Source organism: Cebus imitator, unplaced genomic scaffold (assembly GCF_001604975.1).
Source record: "Cebus imitator isolate Cc_AM_T3 unplaced genomic scaffold, Cebus_imitator-1.0 Scaffold165, whole genome shotgun sequence".
Classification (NCBI taxonomy): domain Eukaryota; kingdom Metazoa; phylum Chordata; class Mammalia; order Primates; family Cebidae; genus Cebus; species Cebus imitator.
The window spans coordinates 3548130-3565051 of NW_016107480.1; the positions used below are offsets into that span (position 1 = coordinate 3548130).

General features: G+C 42.5%; 1 protein-coding gene across 2 annotated transcripts in view; it reads left to right on the plus strand.

Annotated features, from left to right (window-relative positions):
• Nucleotides 1-16922, plus strand: part of MBOAT1 (membrane bound O-acyltransferase domain containing 1) — a 106101-nt gene that overhangs the window by 40061 nt on the left and 49118 nt on the right. For both annotated transcript variants that reach the window (XM_017544090.2, XM_017544091.2), the window contains exons 2-3: nucleotides 11774-11919; nucleotides 13421-13498. In XM_017544090.2, coding sequence (XP_017399579.1) covers nucleotides 11774-11919; nucleotides 13421-13498 — 224 coding nt within the window. The remainder of the gene's footprint in view (nucleotides 1-11773; nucleotides 11920-13420; nucleotides 13499-16922) is intronic.

A 16922-nucleotide genomic window follows, 5' to 3' on the forward strand; every position in this document is an offset into this window, starting at 1 on the left:
TTTAGATGTTTTGCTCTTATTGCCCAGGCTGGAGTGCAGTGGCATGATCTCAGCTCACCACAACTGCTGCCTCCCGGTTTCAAGTGATTCTCCTGCCTCGGCCTCCCAAGTAGCTGGGATTACAGGCATGTGTCACCACGCCTGGCCAATTTTTTATATTTTTAGTAGAGATGGAGTTTCTCCATGTTGGTCAGGCCGGTCCAAACCCCCAACCTCAGGTGATGCACCTGCCTTGGCTTCCCAAAGTGCTGGAATTAACAGGCATGAGCTACCGCTCCCAGCCTGTGATTTTGGGTAAATTTTCTAACCTCTCCATGACTGAATTTCCATATCTGTAAAATGGAAGTCTCAAAGCACATCAAGAGTTGTCAAGATAAAAGGACTTTTACAGGTAGAAGGAGTGAAAACTGTTCCTGGGAGGTAGTCGGCACATGAATGCTGGCCATTATTGATATTATTAACAATGAAGTATTAATAACATTAACATTTTTAACTGGTTAACAGTGGAATTAACTCTAATGGGAATGTTTTATTTCTGGAGGAGCGGGTGACAGCATGCTTGTGGACAGGGTTTTTCAGGACTCCTAAATGGTCCTGCGTTCTGTATAGTCTTGCCTGCCTGCTGGGCCAAGGATTATAAGGATTTGATTTATGGGATGGGAGGCGGGCTGAAATAAGTAGATATTACCTACATACTTTGGGGCTTTTTTCTTGCCTTGAAGCCTAAAGAGACAGCACAATCATTTTCCACCTTTCAGTCCTTGGAGTAAGTATTCAAAGGGTTTTCATTCTAAATCATAACTAATGCATGTGACATGATATTTGTAGAATAAGGTAAGCCAAAAGTCTTCCTGTATAATTTAAACTCTAACCAAGTGTATAAGGACTCTTTCTCTGAGCATTAAAAGAGGGATTATCCCATTCTAGGGGGCCTGGAGGATGTCCTGAACCGGTGGAAGGAAGCTTGGTTCATGACAGTACAAACTGTAGACAGAGTTGACATGTGCCTCAAACAACAGTTGTTGGAAAGGACTTTCAGCCATATCGGTTTAATTCAAATTTTCCCCTGAACAGGAATGAGATCTTGGGAGGCAACTGCATGCAGCCTAGGAACCTCAGTTTTGTTAATGGAGCTTCCTACAGCTGAGTGTCTCGGGGCCATTGACTTTGTGTGAGTGTTCTCAGTAGCACATTGAGAGTTGTCAAGATTAAATGCAGTAGCAGATGTGAAGCATGCAAAGTAACAGCCAACATTTGTGGAGACCCCCCGCACATAATATGTGTTTAATAAATACTGATTATTATTGCTTTAAAATTTGTATGTTTAAAACAGGTCAGAGGATAATGAACTTTCTCAACATGTGTAAGCCCATTGTACCCATTATGGGTTAACGAGCTTCTGACACACACAGGAGCTGGGAGAACCCTCTCTGGTGCTGTTTGTAGTGGCTGAAGCACCTCCAGGCAGATAGGAGACTACGAGGCACCCAGCATCCCACACAGCCTTTGCTCTGAGTCTTAACTGCTTCCTGGCTGTAGGTGCAAAGAAAATGAAGTCCGTTTCATTGTATGGGTTTGAGTAGAGGATTTTTATTGGTCAGTGTTGTGGGCCAGATGTGTTCCCCAATTATTTAAATGTTGAAATCGAAAACCCAGATTGCATCAGAATGTGGCTGCATTTGACACAGAGCTTTCAAAGCAGCCATTAAATTATTACTAATAACTCAGTAGTTAAAGTCATTACAGTGGGTCCTAATCCAACATGACTGGCATCCTTGTAAGAAGAGATTAGGACACAGACACACACACACAGGGAAGACACAGCGAGAAGACGGGCATCTGGAGCCAAGGACAGAGGTCTCAGAAGGAACTATCCCTGCGGGCCAGGTGCGGTGGCTCATACCTCTAATCCCAGCACTTTCGGAGGCCGAGGTGAGCAGATCACCTAAGATTGGGAGTTGAAGACCAGCCTGGCCAACATGATGAAACCCCATCTCTACTAAAAATACAAAAATTAGCTGGGCATGGTGGTGGGTGCCTGTAATTTCAGCTAGTCAGGAGGCTGAGGCAGGAGGACTGCTTGAACCTGGGTGGCAGAGGTTGCAGTGAGCCGAGATCGTGCCATTACAGTCTAGCTTGGGTGACAAGACTGAAATTCTGTCTTGAAAAAAGAAAAGAAAAAAGAAGAGAAAGAAAGCCTGCTGACACCCTTGATCTCAGATTCCAGCCTCCTGAACTGTGAGAAGATACATTTCTGTTGTTTAAGTTGCCCCACACCAACCCTCCAGTTTTTGATACTTTGTCATGGCAGCCCTAGAAAATTAATACAGGCTGCTACCGCATTCTCCCTGAGCGCTGTTATTTCTGGGGAGAATGCTGGGATTTCAAGTGAAGCAGGGGGATATACCATGAGGGAACTCAGCCTGCGTTTGAAACCCTGGCTCTACTACTGCCTGACTTGGTGACTTGCGCGATGCGCTTAACCTTTTATTCATTTTCCTCCTGTGTAAAGTGCTAGTGAACCACTTTCTAAGGTGTGGTAAGGCTTCAGTGGGGTCATTTACGGAAGGGTTATCACCGTGCCCAACACATGGTAGGCACTGCATAGATGGCATTTATTGTTATGATTGACAGACTATCAATTAGAGCAGCGGTCCCCAACCTTTCTGGCACCAGAGACTGGTTTCGTGAAAGACAGTTTTTCCATGGAGCGGGGATGGGGATGGTTTCAGAATCATTCAAGCTCATTACATTTACTGCACACTTTATTTCTGTTATTACTTTGTAATATATAATGAAATCATTATACAACTCACCGTAATGTAGAATCAGAGGGAACCCCGAGTTTGTTTTCCTGTAACTAGATGGTCCCATCTGGGGTTCATGGGAGACGGTGACATCATCAGGCATTAGATTCTCATAAGGTGTGTGCAGCCTACATCTCTGGCATGTGCGGGTCACCACAGGGCTTACGCTCCTGTGAGAATCTAATGCCGCTGCCTATCTGACAGGAGGTGGAGTTCAGGTGGTAACGCAGGTGATGGGGAGTGGCTGTAAATACAGATAAAGCTTCTCTGGGCCACCTACACTCAACTTCTGTGTGGCCCAGTTCCTAACAGGCTGTGGAACAGTATTGGTCTGTGGCCGGGCGATTGGGGACCCTTGAGTTCGATGTTTATTTTTGTTTGTTTTTTGGGCTAAAATTTTATATATTGGTTATCAATCTTTTTTTCCTTTTTCTTTTTTTTTTTTGAGATGGAGTTTTGTTCTGTCACCAGGCTGGAGTGTAGTGGTGTGATCTCGGCTCACTGCAACCTTCCACTCCCTGATTCAAGTGATTCTCCTGCCTCAGCCTCCTGAGTAGCTGGGTAGCAGGAACGCACCACCACACCCAGCTAATTTTTGTATTTTTAGTAGAGATGGGGTTTCACCATGTTGGCCGAATTGGTCTCACTCCCCTGACCTCCTGACCTGCCTGCCTTGGCCTCCCAAAGTGCTGGGATTACAGGTGTGAGTCACAACGCCTAGCCAATTATCAATCTTAAATAATATTTGCTTATCCACAAACTTGGAAGAAGAAGGCTCTTTAGAGATTTTAACATACTTCCTACTAACATTCTGAGGAGTGTTGGGATGAACGTGTAACAAAGGATCCCTTTGAAAGTGTAAAGTAACTCAAGAGTATCCTACAGCCCCATTTTGTTCTATGGTACAGGAAGGAATAGCATTTTTAGTACTCTTTCCCAGCTACTTTTATTTGGAGGAGGCAATGCAAAAGAGTACGTGGTGGAGGAATGGCTTGGCATTAAATAAGGAATTGTTTAACTAGATTGGTTTTGCCTTGGAGCATATAAGGCAGTGTTGCCGAGTGTTTATTTTCTTGTTATTAAGCAGTTGGAGTTCTTTGCATATTTTGAATATTAGCCCCTGTGATTTGCAAATATTTTCTCTCAATGTGTGGGTTGTCTCTTCACTCTGTTAATTTTTTCCTTTGTTGTACAGAAACTTTTTAGTTGGGTATACTGGACATTCCAGGCCTGGACAGTTGCCTGCTGCTCACTGGGGAGTCACTGGTAAACCACTGCAGTAGGGGAAATACTTTTGGACCGTTAATATTTGCTATTTGTTAAAAATAGCCTGTTTACGTCTCTTGGTTAGGAGAAAGGCAATGTTTTTAACTCCTGGCAAAGTGTGTTGTTTTTTTGGAAGAGCCTGAAGGCCATGGAACAGAAATCCCCAAATAATGTCCTTCTAGCAGCAGATTAGAGTGGATTTAAGGCTTGCGTTTGAAAGTTGCAGCACAGTTTGATGAAATAAGAAGTCAAGCACTTGGACATGTGTTTTGTTTCCTTGCCGTGACTTTGAAATCTTGCAAGAGCTGTGGAAATTGAGCTTTTGCTGAATCCGAGTTATGTCAGTCTTGCTTGTTTGTAAGAATCTCATCAAAATAGCTGGGCTCTACTGTCCCTTCATGCATAAAGGCCCACACAGTGCTTTAATTGTTGAGAGCACATTGCTGGATGTCATGAACGAGCGTGCCACTTTGTTTGCTGCTTTGGAGGGAGTGGATCAGTAGAAAAGTGAACTTTGTGCATGTTCCTTTTAAACGTGAAGGGTTTATTAAGGAACATCATGATAAATATGTTTCATAAGTTTTATTTTACTTTTAATTGACAGATAATGTATATATTTATAGGGTACAATGTGATGTTTTGATACATGTGTATATTGCAAAATGATGAAATCAGGCTAATTAACATAACCTATCACCTCAAACAGTAACTTTGTTCCCATTGATCAGTGTCTCCCCTTTTTTCCTCTACCTCCTCCCACCCCCAGCCTCTCATAACCACTGTTAAACTCTCTCCTTTTTTGACCTTTTAGATTCCACATATATTTATCTCTCTGTGCCTGAAAGGAAGAACACAATATCTCCCTTTTTATTATTTTATTTTTTTAATTATACTTTAAATTCTGGGGTACATGTGCAGAGCATGCAGGTTTGTTACATGGGTATACACGTGCCATAGTGGTTTGCTGCATCCATCACCCCGTCATCTACATTAGGTATTTCTCCTAATGCTATCCCTCCCTATCCTCCCACCCCCTGCGATCCCTCCCGTAGCCCCTCACCCCCCGACAGGCCCTACTGTGTGATGTTCCCCTCCCTGCGTCCATATGTTCTCATTGTTCAACACCCACTTATGAGTAAGAATATGCGGTTAACACAGTATCTTCTAGGTGTATTCATGTTGTTGCAAATGACAACTTCCTGCGTTTTAAAGGCTGAATAGTATTCCATTGTGCATCTAGACTGCATTAAAAAAATCCATTCATCCCTTGATGGCACTGAGGTTGCTTCCATATCTGGCTATAGCCTTGGAGTGAGCGCGGAGTGCAGATATTTCTTCAACATACTGATTTCAGTTTCTTTGGGCGTATACCCAAAAGCGTGATTGCTGGATCATATGGCAATTCTAGTTTTAGTTTTTTGAGGAACTTCCATACTCTTTTCCATAATGGCTATACTGATTGGCATTTCTGCTGACAGTGTGGATTTCCTTTCCTCCACAAGCTCTGCAAGCACTTGTTATCTTTTGGATAATCACCATTCTAACACATATGAGGTGACGTCTCATCGTGGTTTTAGTTTATATGTCTCTGATGATTAGAAATGTTGAGCATTCCTTCACATATCTGCTGGCCATTTGTATGTCATCTTTTGAGAAAGGTCTATTGAGATCTTTTGCCCACTGGTAATTAGAATTATTTATTTTCTTGTTACTAAGCAGTTGGAGTTCTTTGTGTATTTCGAATATGAGCCCCTGATGATTTGCAAATCTTTCCTCCCAATCTGTGGGTTGTCTCTTTCCTCTGTTGATTTTTTCCTTTGTTGCACAGAAGCTTCTTAGTTTGGGGCACTTTCATTTGCCTGTTTTTGCTTTTGTTGCCTGTGCTTTTGGGGTTAAATCTGAGGGATCACTGGCCAGGCCAGTGTCATGTAGTTTTCCCCTATGTTTTCTTCTAGCTGTTGTATACTTTCAGGTCTTGGATTTCAGTCGATTCTTGTGTAAGGGATGAGATAAAAGTCCATTTTCGTTCTTCTGTATGTGGTTATACAGCTTTCCTGACACAATTTATTGAAGAGACCATCCTCTTCACATTGTGCATTCTTTGTACCTTTGTCAAAAGTCAGTGGGCACAGAAGTGTGGGCTCATTTGTGGTCTCTGTCTTATTCTGTTGGTTAATGTGGTTGTTTTTAGGCCAGTAATCATGGCACATATTTTCACTTTCTTTCTTTCTTTTTTTTTTTTTTTTTTTTTTTTTTTTTTTTTTTTTTTTTTTTTTTTTTTTTTTTGAGGCTGAGTCTTGCTCTGTCTCCCAGGCTGGAGTGTAGTGATGCGATCGCAGCTCGTTGCAACCTCTGCCTGCCGGGTTCCAGTGATTCTCCTGCCTCGTCCTTTCGAGTAGCTGGGATTACAGGCATGTCCCACCATGCCTGGCTAATTTTTGTGTTTTTAGCAGAGACCGGGTTTCACCATGTTGGCCAAGCTGGCTAAAACTCCTGACCTCGGGTGATCCACCTGCCTCCGCCTCCCGGAGTGCTAGGATTACAGACATGAGCCACCATACCCAGCACATATTTTAGTTTTCTTTAGCCATCCACGTTGTTACTCTTGACTGTTACTTTTGTTACTGTTAACTGTCACACCTTGTTTCTTTTGCTGTCTATGAAAAGTGTGTTTTTTTTCTTTAAGATGAGTTTTTTTTTTGTTTTTTGTTTTTTGTTTTTTTTACAATGTAAAGTCCTCCATGTATGCCCAACTTCTCCCTAAACTTGAGTTGGGGGTGCTAATAATTGCAACACTGAGGATAGAGTAATGGAATTAAATAAGGATTTTTTGGGGATACCAGTTGTAAGCATTATGAGTTTCTTAGAGTATCACAATTGTGTGTATGTAAGTGTGAGTATGTTGTGCAGGGAATCTGTAAGCAATTCTACATGTAATTTTACCTTTCCAAATTACGAAAATAATTTACAAAAAATTTGCCTAGATTCCTGCCATCCTGACGTCAGTTGTATTCCATTTTACGTGTTATTTTTGCCATTTTCTGTATGCTACCTCTTTTTTACATAGTCATAAATATACATGTAATTTTATATTCTCTTATTCATTAGTTACGTCAGATGTTTTTCATTTTATGACAGGTACTTTAAAGGTTGCTCATTTTTTAAATTAAAGAAACAAGGTCTCGCTCTGTTATCAAGGCTGGAGTGCAGTGGTGTGATCATAGCTCTCTATAACCTTGAACTGCAGGCTCAAGCAATCCTCCTGCTTCCTGAGTAACTAGGATTACAGGTGCTCACCATCACGCCCAGCTAATTTTTTGTTTTTTTGTAGGGATGGGGTTCTTGCTGTGTGGTTCAGGCTGTTCTCAAACTCCTGGTCTCAAGCAATCCTCTCGTCTCAGCCCCCCAGAGTACTGGGATTGTAGGCATGAGCCATTGTGCCCAGCCTATAATGCCTGTTTTTAATGATGGCATCGTTTTCTATTGAATGGCTTTACCATTGATTACCATCCTTCTGTTTTCCTCTATTTAGGTTGCTTTTACATCATGTTGTCTTGCAGTAATGCCTCAATATTTTTTCAGCATTACCTTTGTAGTACCCAATGAATGAATTTCGAAGAATCAGTCAGAAGTTACGGCTTATAGCAAACACTACCATGTCACGTCAAAAAAGGACAGCGATGCAGGGCATATCCTTTATTTGCTTCATGTGCTAACCAGCGTCTTTACTAATTGTTGAACTTTTACATTCCTCCTTCTTTTTGCTACTTGAAATCACACTGAAATGAATATTTTTCATACAAAATTTTTGTGCATATTTCCCATGGGGCAGTAATAGTGGGTTTGAAATGTACAGCCACAGACAAGTATGCCAACAGTAACTTTTAAGTTTCTCTCTGATAAACTTAATGTGGCTTTCATGCTACATGGGCAGTTTTAGGCAACCCATTCCAGTGTAGGGCTGGTTATATTGAAGGCTTGTGGATCCCTTCACCTGGGGAGGATCGAAGCCCTGAGGAGTTGACAGTCCTTCCTGGCCTTGGTGAGGGCAGCCGGTCCTGCCACTGGGGCCTTGCTGGCCTCTGCTCCAGTGGAGCTTGTCCTTGTGGTCCTGGTGTTGGCCTCTTGTTGCTGTATCTGCTGCTCCCTGCAGCGACTTCCATGGCTACAAGTGGCTGGTTCACACTTGATGGTCTCCTCCGTCCAACTTCAAGACCCTCTCAGGTCTGCCAGTTGTCATCCTGCCCCTCTGCTGTTCCCAGAGCCTGGGAGGGAACTATGAGGTCTGTGCGCCAGGCCTGTGCGCCTCGACAGCCACTCAGCCTCTCAGAAGCAGCACTTTCCTGCAGTGCTGGCCACTTCCCTTGGCTGCACTCTGAGGAGCCAGACAACTGTCTCTTCCACTGGGATCCCTCCATTGTCCCAGACTTCTTGAGGGAGCCCATCAGTTTCTATGGTTTTAGCGCCTTTGTGCTCCTATGTCACGTGAGTCTTCACACATGTTATCTAAGGGCGCGTTCTGTTCCCACTGAAACTGGAGACATCCTCCTCCAGCCTGTTGACCAAGCTTGCTATCCCCTTTTGTGGAGAAAAGTAGCCCTTCCATCATCCAGAGCTTTCCTTCCCTCCATAATTACGGTAGAAAGTCTTTGTGTTCACTTCTTCAGCTTTGCTTTTGATTCAGGAAAACAAACTTTTGGAATTAAAAAGAAAAAAAGATTTTCCCCCAATTTCTGGAATTTCAGATTTGTCTCTACTTCAGGTTTATAAAACTCGACTTAGAGGCCAGGTGTGGTGGCTCATGCCTGTAATCTCAGCACACTGGGAGGCCAAGGTGGGCAGATTGCTTGAGCCCAGGAGTTCAAGGCCAGCCTGGGCAACATGGTGAAATCTGTCTCTACAAAACTAAAAAAAATAAAAATAAAAAAACTAGCTGGGCATGGTGGTGCATGCCTGTAGTCCCAGCTATTCCGGAGGCTTAGGTGGTAGGATGGGTTGAGCCTGGGAGGTTGAGGCTGCAGTGAGCCTAGATCACACCACTGCACTCCAGCCTGGGTGACAGCGAGATCCTGTCTCAAAAAAACAAAACAAAAAATCCCATACACATCAAAATAAACCAAAGAATGTGGCTTAGGAGCTGTCAACCCAGAGATTGATTATTTGTAGTGGGCCGGATTGCCTCTCCCTGTAGAAGAAAGGGCACAGAAGACTTAGGCTGCTGTCTGAATGCTGGGTGGAAAAGGGGATGGTAGAAGGCAAGCAGGAAGGAGGCTGGAGAAGCAAGTTCTTAACAGCTCAGCAGTAGTTACCAGCTAATGCATTTATTCTGTGCACAATCTGCATCAGGCCTCTGATTCTGTTGACCCTTTATAGAGGAAAAGAAAAAATTGAACTCTGTGCCTATATGAATTGTGATGGGAGCCACCTGCTCTTGGCTGCAGAGATGGTTATATTCTCCACCATCCACCAGTGTAGATAAGAGCCAACCAACACAAAGAAATTCATATCACATTCCTGCCTGGACCTTTTTAAAAAAAATTGTGGACTGGGCGTGGTGGTGCATGCCTGTAATCCCAGCACTTTGTGAGGCCAAGGTGGGTAGATCACCTGAGGTCAGAAGTTTGCAAGCAGCCAGTCTAACATGGTGAAATCCCATCTCTACTACATATGAAAAAATAAGCTGTTATAAGTCATCTGTCACCTATGATAATAACTTTTGGACTTTCCAGTTGCCAATTCCTTTACATTTTGAACCTTACTAAGGTGATCTTTTTTCTGTATATAATTTGCGTGTGTTTTCGTTGGCTGTTCATTCAGCCTAGATGAAAAGTTATGACCAATCCTGCAGGATAGGTTTGCAAGTCACTTCTTTGTCTTTCAAGGTAGAAAGTGAAGATGGGCAGTGGTGAGAACAGGTTTTTGGAAACTCAATATGGTCAACTATTATTTTATTATTTATTTATGTTTTATTTTATTATTACTAATTTTTGTTTTTTGAAATGAAGTCTCATTTTGTTGCCCAGGCTGGAGTGCAGTGGCACAATCTCGGCTCACTGCAACCTCTGCCTCCCAGCTTCAAGTGATTCTCCTGCCTCAGCCTCCTGAGTAGCTTGGATTATAGGCGCCCACCACCAAGCCTGGTTACTTTTTGTATTTTTAGTAGAGACAGGGTTGCCCCATGTTGGCCAGGCTGGTCTCGAACTCCTGACCTCAGGTGATCTGCCCGCCTTGGCCTCCCAAAGTGCTGGGATTACAGGTGTGAGCCACTGCACCTGGCCTATAGTCAACTTTTAAAAAACCAAAACAAGTGCTGGGTGTGATGGCTCACACCTGTAATCCCAGCACTTTGGGAGGCCAAGGTGGGTGGATCACCTGACGTCAGGAGTTCGAGACCAGCCTGCCCAACATGGTGAAACCCTATCTCTATTAGAAATTAAAAAAAAAAAAAAAAAGAGCCATGTGCAGTGGCACACACCTGTAGTCCCAGCTACTCAGGAGGCTGAGGCAGAAAAATTGCTTGAACCCAGGAGGTGGAGGTTGCAGTGAATGGAGATCACACCCCGCACTCCAGCCTGGATGACAGTGAGACTGTCTCAAAACAAAACAAAAACAAGAATTTTTTTTAAAACAACATTTTCTATGAGTTATAAAGGATCTAAAGTATTGTTGTTTTTTATTGGGTAAGCAAAATGAGCACAAATTAAGCTTCTGTCTGCTCCCTCCACTCCTACGTCTGAGTCTAAGTTACCTTTCTGGTTTAAATGAATGGTTAAATCACTTAATGTATTTAGAATTTGATTTGGGTAAATTTAAACTGCAAAGGTACATGTCTGTGGGTAAATTTAAACTGCAAAGGTACATGTTTGTTTTTTGTTTTTTAGAATCAGCTGACCTTTTCTATAGATTTCAGGACATTTTCAAATGTTTTAGGCACAATATTCTCAAGAAGTAGACCACTGAGGTTTTTCTAAGGAAATTTGGTATCTACCTTGCATCACTAGACAGGCTTGGCTTTGGACGTTGAATGCAGAGCTCTGTCACTCTTTTAGATCTTCAGTGTCACCTGGAATTTGAGGAACGCTCTTGTTTATTGGATGCCAATTTAGAATGAGACATTGATGGAAGTTCTGGATTTTGCTAGAGCAGAACGATGGGTTTAGTACCTGTCTTAGGGAATGTGAGTCATTCTTAGAGTCAGAAAACAACTGGTGATCCCTTTGGAGAACAGTTTGATTTCCTAGGTACCAAATAAGGGAGCTCTTCTGTTAAACTTTGCATCTCTAAAAGAATAGAGTCCTACTGGGAGTGAGAAAAGAGACCCAGTAAACAGAGTTCACAGTTAGCTTAGGCTGTTTCCATGAAAAACCCCCTTTTTGTGGGTGGGGAATCAACCTTGGCTAGTCTTAAAGGTTAGAGAAGAAACTGTTGAGTTTGCCACTTTTTATACCACACAAGGGTGTAGTTATCTTGTTCTGTTTATATTCATTTCCTCCTCCAAACAATCTACTGGGGAGAAAGAACAAATCCAAGCCTGAGAAGCATCTTGATGTGAAAATCTGTAAAAAAAAAAAAAAAAAAAAAAAAAAAAAAAAAAAAAAAAAAAAAAAAAAAAAAAAAAAAAAAAAAAAAAAAAAACGAGCAAATTCACACATAGGTGAAACAATCACGATTTTTATTTTCTCTCCCCGCCCCCACCATAGGTGAATTTCGTGGCATGCCAGCTCGTTGCTTTGTTTGCTGCTTTCTGGTTTCGCATCTATTTACGTCCTGGTAAAACCAGCTCTGATGTCCGGCACGTGGTTGCCACCATTTTTGGCATCTATTTTGTCATCTTCTGTTTCGGCTGGTGAGTACGAGCCTCATGCAGCCTAATATTGGTCATTTGGATGTTTTGTGGCAACGTTGAGGAACAAGAGCATTCCTCAAATTCCAGGTGACACGGAAGATCTGAAAGAGTGACAGAGCTCTGCATTCAACGTCCAAAGCCAAGCCTGTCTAGTGATGCAAGGTAGACACCAAATTTCTTTAGAAAAACCTCAGTGGTCTACCTATTGAGAATATTGTGCCTAAAGCAAGAAATAGATGGTATTATAAAATATGTATTGTAAACTGTTATATTTTAAATACCTTATAGTAAGATAATGAAGTCATTGCAGGAATCTTCCTTTACTCTAAGAACCTGGAATCTCCACTTACTGTAAGAGCCAACAAACTGACCATCCATTGGAATTGGAAGTCAGTAGAGTTCATTTTCTCTTTTTCTTTTTCTTTTTTATTTTGAGATGGAGTCTCACTCTGTCACCCAGGCTGGAGTGCAGTGGTGCCATCTCTGCTCACTGCAACCTCTGCCTCCCGGGTTTAAGCGATTCTCCTGTCTCAGCCTCCTGAGTAGCTGGGACTACAGGCACACACCACTAAGCCTGGCTAATTTTTGTATTTTTAGTAGAGATGGGGTTTCACCATGTTGGTCAGGCTGGTCTCAAACTCTTGACCTCATGATCTGCCCTCCTCGGCCTCCCAGAGTGCTGGGATTATAGGCATGAGCCACAATGACCAGCCCTTTTCTTAAAACTGTGCTTCTATAGATCCCTCTCAGTCATGCAAATAGGATGCTGTATGGTTAAATTTTCCCAAAAGAAACCTTTCCTAACTATCCTAGATGTTGGTGTATTTCTTGCATCACTGCTAGAGACGTTGGTGTGAGTCCTGCATTTTCACCAGAGTAGAACAATGGGTTTCGTTGCTGATTTTAGGGAATGTGAATCATTCTTTAACAGAGAAAGCTAGTAAATTATACTTTCCTTTATTAGTAAGCTGGGCAAATACCCTAACAGGTGTTCGGGGAGAAGTTTTAGAGACCAGCATTTTTAGAAGTACACCTTCAAGAATTCTGTGAGTCTGTTCAGGGTACTATACTAGAATACTGCTCCTTATCCTTCAACAAATACCTAAGAAAGGATGAGTATTTTAAATCATCCACCAGGTAGAAGTCTTGGTATCTGGAGAAGCCCAGCTTAAAAAATAAAGTCTTAAAGAAAGAACTCATCTCTCTGTACTGTCAGTTGCATATGTGAAAAAAGTGTAAGCATTCCACTTACGGATTCCTGACATAATTAGCCCTGCGGTTGACAAACTGTGTTATGACTTCCTTGTGTCATTGTAAGATACAGCATCTTAGTTACATAGCAGAAAATACTTGGTTTATTTTCTCTTACATAAACATGAGTCACTGATCATTGATCATTTGTGTTTTTGGTGGGGGTAGTGATAGACTCACAGTTTGGGCAACCAGTAGGTATGTTGATATAAAATGTATTCCTTCCTCCCCCACCTGTTATGTCTTAAAGGTACTCTGTGCATCTTTTTGTGCTCGTGTTACTGTGCTATGCCATCATGGCCACTGCAAGTGCATCCAATATTCACAGGTAAGATACAGGGGATGAACAATGGAAGGTGAGATTTTTTTGTGATCTTTGAAATATATTTCCAGTATAAAGATGTACCTTCCCCATTTTCTGCAAGTGGTATATCTTAGTTTATTTAGAATATCAGGAGGGATGGGGAGCCCCAAAGGCTGGCATCTTCAGAGAAGGCTTTATGAAAAAGATCGATGCAAATTGGGCCTCAGGTGAAAGAGACTGTGTCAGAGCTCGCCTGCTGTATTTGTGACGACCCGAAACTGGAAGCACCTCAGGTGTTCAACACAATAAAAACAGTGCCAGATCGGGATACACAGTGACGTGGTTGAGTCTCAGAACAAACATGCTCGGTGAAGGAAGCTGCACAAATTCTACTTTAGAGAATGCAAACTAATCTATAGTGACAAAAGCTCGCAAGTTAACTGGGATGATGCAGGGAGCTGTGGAAGGATTCACACAGAGGCATGAGGAAACTTCTCGGGGGTAATGGATAGCTCCAGTCTCTTGAATCTGGTGATAGTTTGCTGGGTATCTATATATCTCAAATCTAAATTGTATACTTTCTATATATACAATAAAACTGTTAAGAAATATTTTTACTATGATGTTTTGATTTCAAAGTACGGAAGTAGTTTAAGTCTACCTTGGTGGCAGCATGCTTAGATAATCAGCTGAGATGCCTGGGTGTCTGTTTTGCATGGTCTCTGTTTCACATGGTCTTTCTGAAAACTCAGGATTCACGTTGCCTTTCAGGAACACTGCAGTGTAAGTTCTATGAAAACAGAGATTTTTCTCTCTCTTGTTCACTGTTATATCTTCCAAGCCAGAAACAATACCTGGCACAAGTCAGAACTCAGTAAATATTTATGGAATGAATGACTGAATTACTTTTAAAAGATATTTGCCCCCCTCTCTGCCTTTTTTTTTTTTTTCTTTCTGAGTCAGTCTTCCTCTCTCACCCAGGCTGGAGTGCAGTGGCACAATCTTGGCTCACTACAATCTCCACCTCCTGGGTTCAAGGGATTCTCCTGCCTCAGCCTCCTGAGTAGTTGGGACTACAGGTGCATGCCACTATGCCCGGCTAATTTTTTACAGTTTTTTTTTTTTTTTTTTTTTTGAGACAGAGTTTCGCTCTTGTTACCCAGGCTGGAGTGCAATGGCGCGATCTCAGCTCACTGCAACCTCCGCCTCCTGGGTTCAGGCAATTCTCCTGCCTCAACCTCCTGAGTAACTGGGATTACAGGCACACGCCACCATGTCCAGCTAATTTTTTGTATTTTTAGTAGAGATGGGGTTTCACCATGCTGACCAGGATGGTCTCGATCTCTTGACCTCGTGATCCACCCGCCTCGGCCTCCCAAAGTGCTGGGATTACAGACGTGAGCCACAGTGCCTGGCCCTTTTTTACAGTTTTAATAGTGTTGGGGTTTCACAGTGTCAGCCAGGATGGTCTTGACCTCCTGACCTCGTGATCTGCCTGTCTTGGACTCCCAAAGTGCTGGGATTACAGGCATGAGCCACCACGCCTGGCCCCAAGATATTTGTCCTTTTATGGATGCTGACGGCCTCTCTGAAAAGTAGGCGTGTTATTTCAGCTCCAGAAAGCTTTTTGATTAATCACTGTTAGTACAATAGTTTTCCTTCTTAAAAATGTTGATATTTAACTTTTCACTGTATGATCTTGTAGTTACTTATAACAAATTTTTGGTTTCCCAGGGAGAATATTTTTTCATGCTTTTACATTTTATATTCATTCAACATAGTATCCAAAGGAGCTCTGAAAATTTGCATTCTAACCGTCTCTCTTCTCATTGTCCTGCTTGAAGGGGATAGTGTCACTTCTCTTCCAGAAAGGAAATAGGAAATTTATTTTTCTAATTTGGAAAGAATGGGTTTTGGAAATGTTTCACATGATGACAAAATGATTATAAAACCTTTTATTTTTTAACTAGCGGATGAAAATGCTTGGCTTTTCCAGAAATTGATTTTGAGGGCAATTAAGTAGTAAATGATGAATAATAATTTTGGTGCCACTGTACAGCACATTTTCGACTTCCTTACAGATTGTAATTTGTCCATTCTTTCCATACTTGTGTGATGCTGATGGGGTGTGGTCCATTTTTCAGAGTGTCAGGAACTTTATACACACGCTTGTTTCATTTCGGGCCTAGGTTCACTGTGTTCAGGTTCACGGTGTTCTGTTCCAGTGTCCAGGAATGGAGTAGTCTGGCCGTGGCAGAGGCACGTGGTTTACAGACAGGGTCTGACTACGCCACCACAGCAGTATTATGGTAGCAGGGGCTCTGCCGTCAGACCAAGAAGGAGGGATGCCAGCAAAAGATGCTTCTCTTGGTTTGCCCTTCTGGTTACCAATATTGTAGAAGTCGAGATTGTTTCACAATTCCCCTTGGATGAACTCAATGTAAAATTTTTAAAAATCTCAGCATTGTTTCCTGTTTGTGGAAAGAGCTCTGGACTGGAGTCAGGAAATCAAGGTCCTCCTAGCAGTGTGAGTTTGGACAGGTCGTGCAGCTTCTCCGTGTGTCAGATTTCCCACCTGCAAAAGGCTGGGTTTGCAGCAGTTTGAACACAAGTTCTGTTCAGTACCATGATGTCATGATTCTGTGTCAATTGTTCCCCTCTTTACTTCACGGATAAGAGTTCCATTACATGGCTGAGAGGAGGAGGGAAAGATTACTATTTGCTGCTGTATGAAACTAACCCCTTCCCTCCCTCCCTCCCTCACTCCCTCCTTTCCTCCCTCCCTCTCTCCCTCCCTCTTACTCTGTTGCCCAGAGTGAAGTGCAGTGGCATGGTCTTGGCTCACTACAACCTCTTCCTCCCCAGTTAAAGCAATTCTCCTGCCTCAGCCTCTCAAGTAGCTGGGATTACAGGCACCCAGCACCATGCCCAGCTAATTTCTATAATTTTAGTAGAGACAGGGTTTCACCATGTTGGCCAGGCTGGTCTCGAACTCCTGACCTCAGGTGGTTTGCCTGCCTCGGCTTCCCAAAGTGCTGTGATTACAAGCATGAGTCACCGTGCCTGGCTGAAACTAACCCATCTCTGGACTGTTATACAGCATTTGTCTAGAGAGTTTTGGGGATACCACCTGTGTTTCCTTCCCAAGCCACGGTGTTGGGTAGAGGACATGGGCATCAGTTTGTGCTACCTGAGCCAAGTGGAGAGGAACATGGCTTGTGTCTCCTAGGGCAGAGCGCCTAGCATGAGAACTTGGTGATGCCACTATCAGTGCTGGAATCTGTGTGCTGTGCCAAGTCTTAAGCCAATCTCTTTTTAATATACTTTATTTCATTTTCCACACGTAAACTATTATGTAATATGTCATTTAATTTGTCATTTAATATTTTATTATTTCACATAGATTAGGACAACACTGTAGGATATGGTTTTTTTTTTTTTTTTTTTT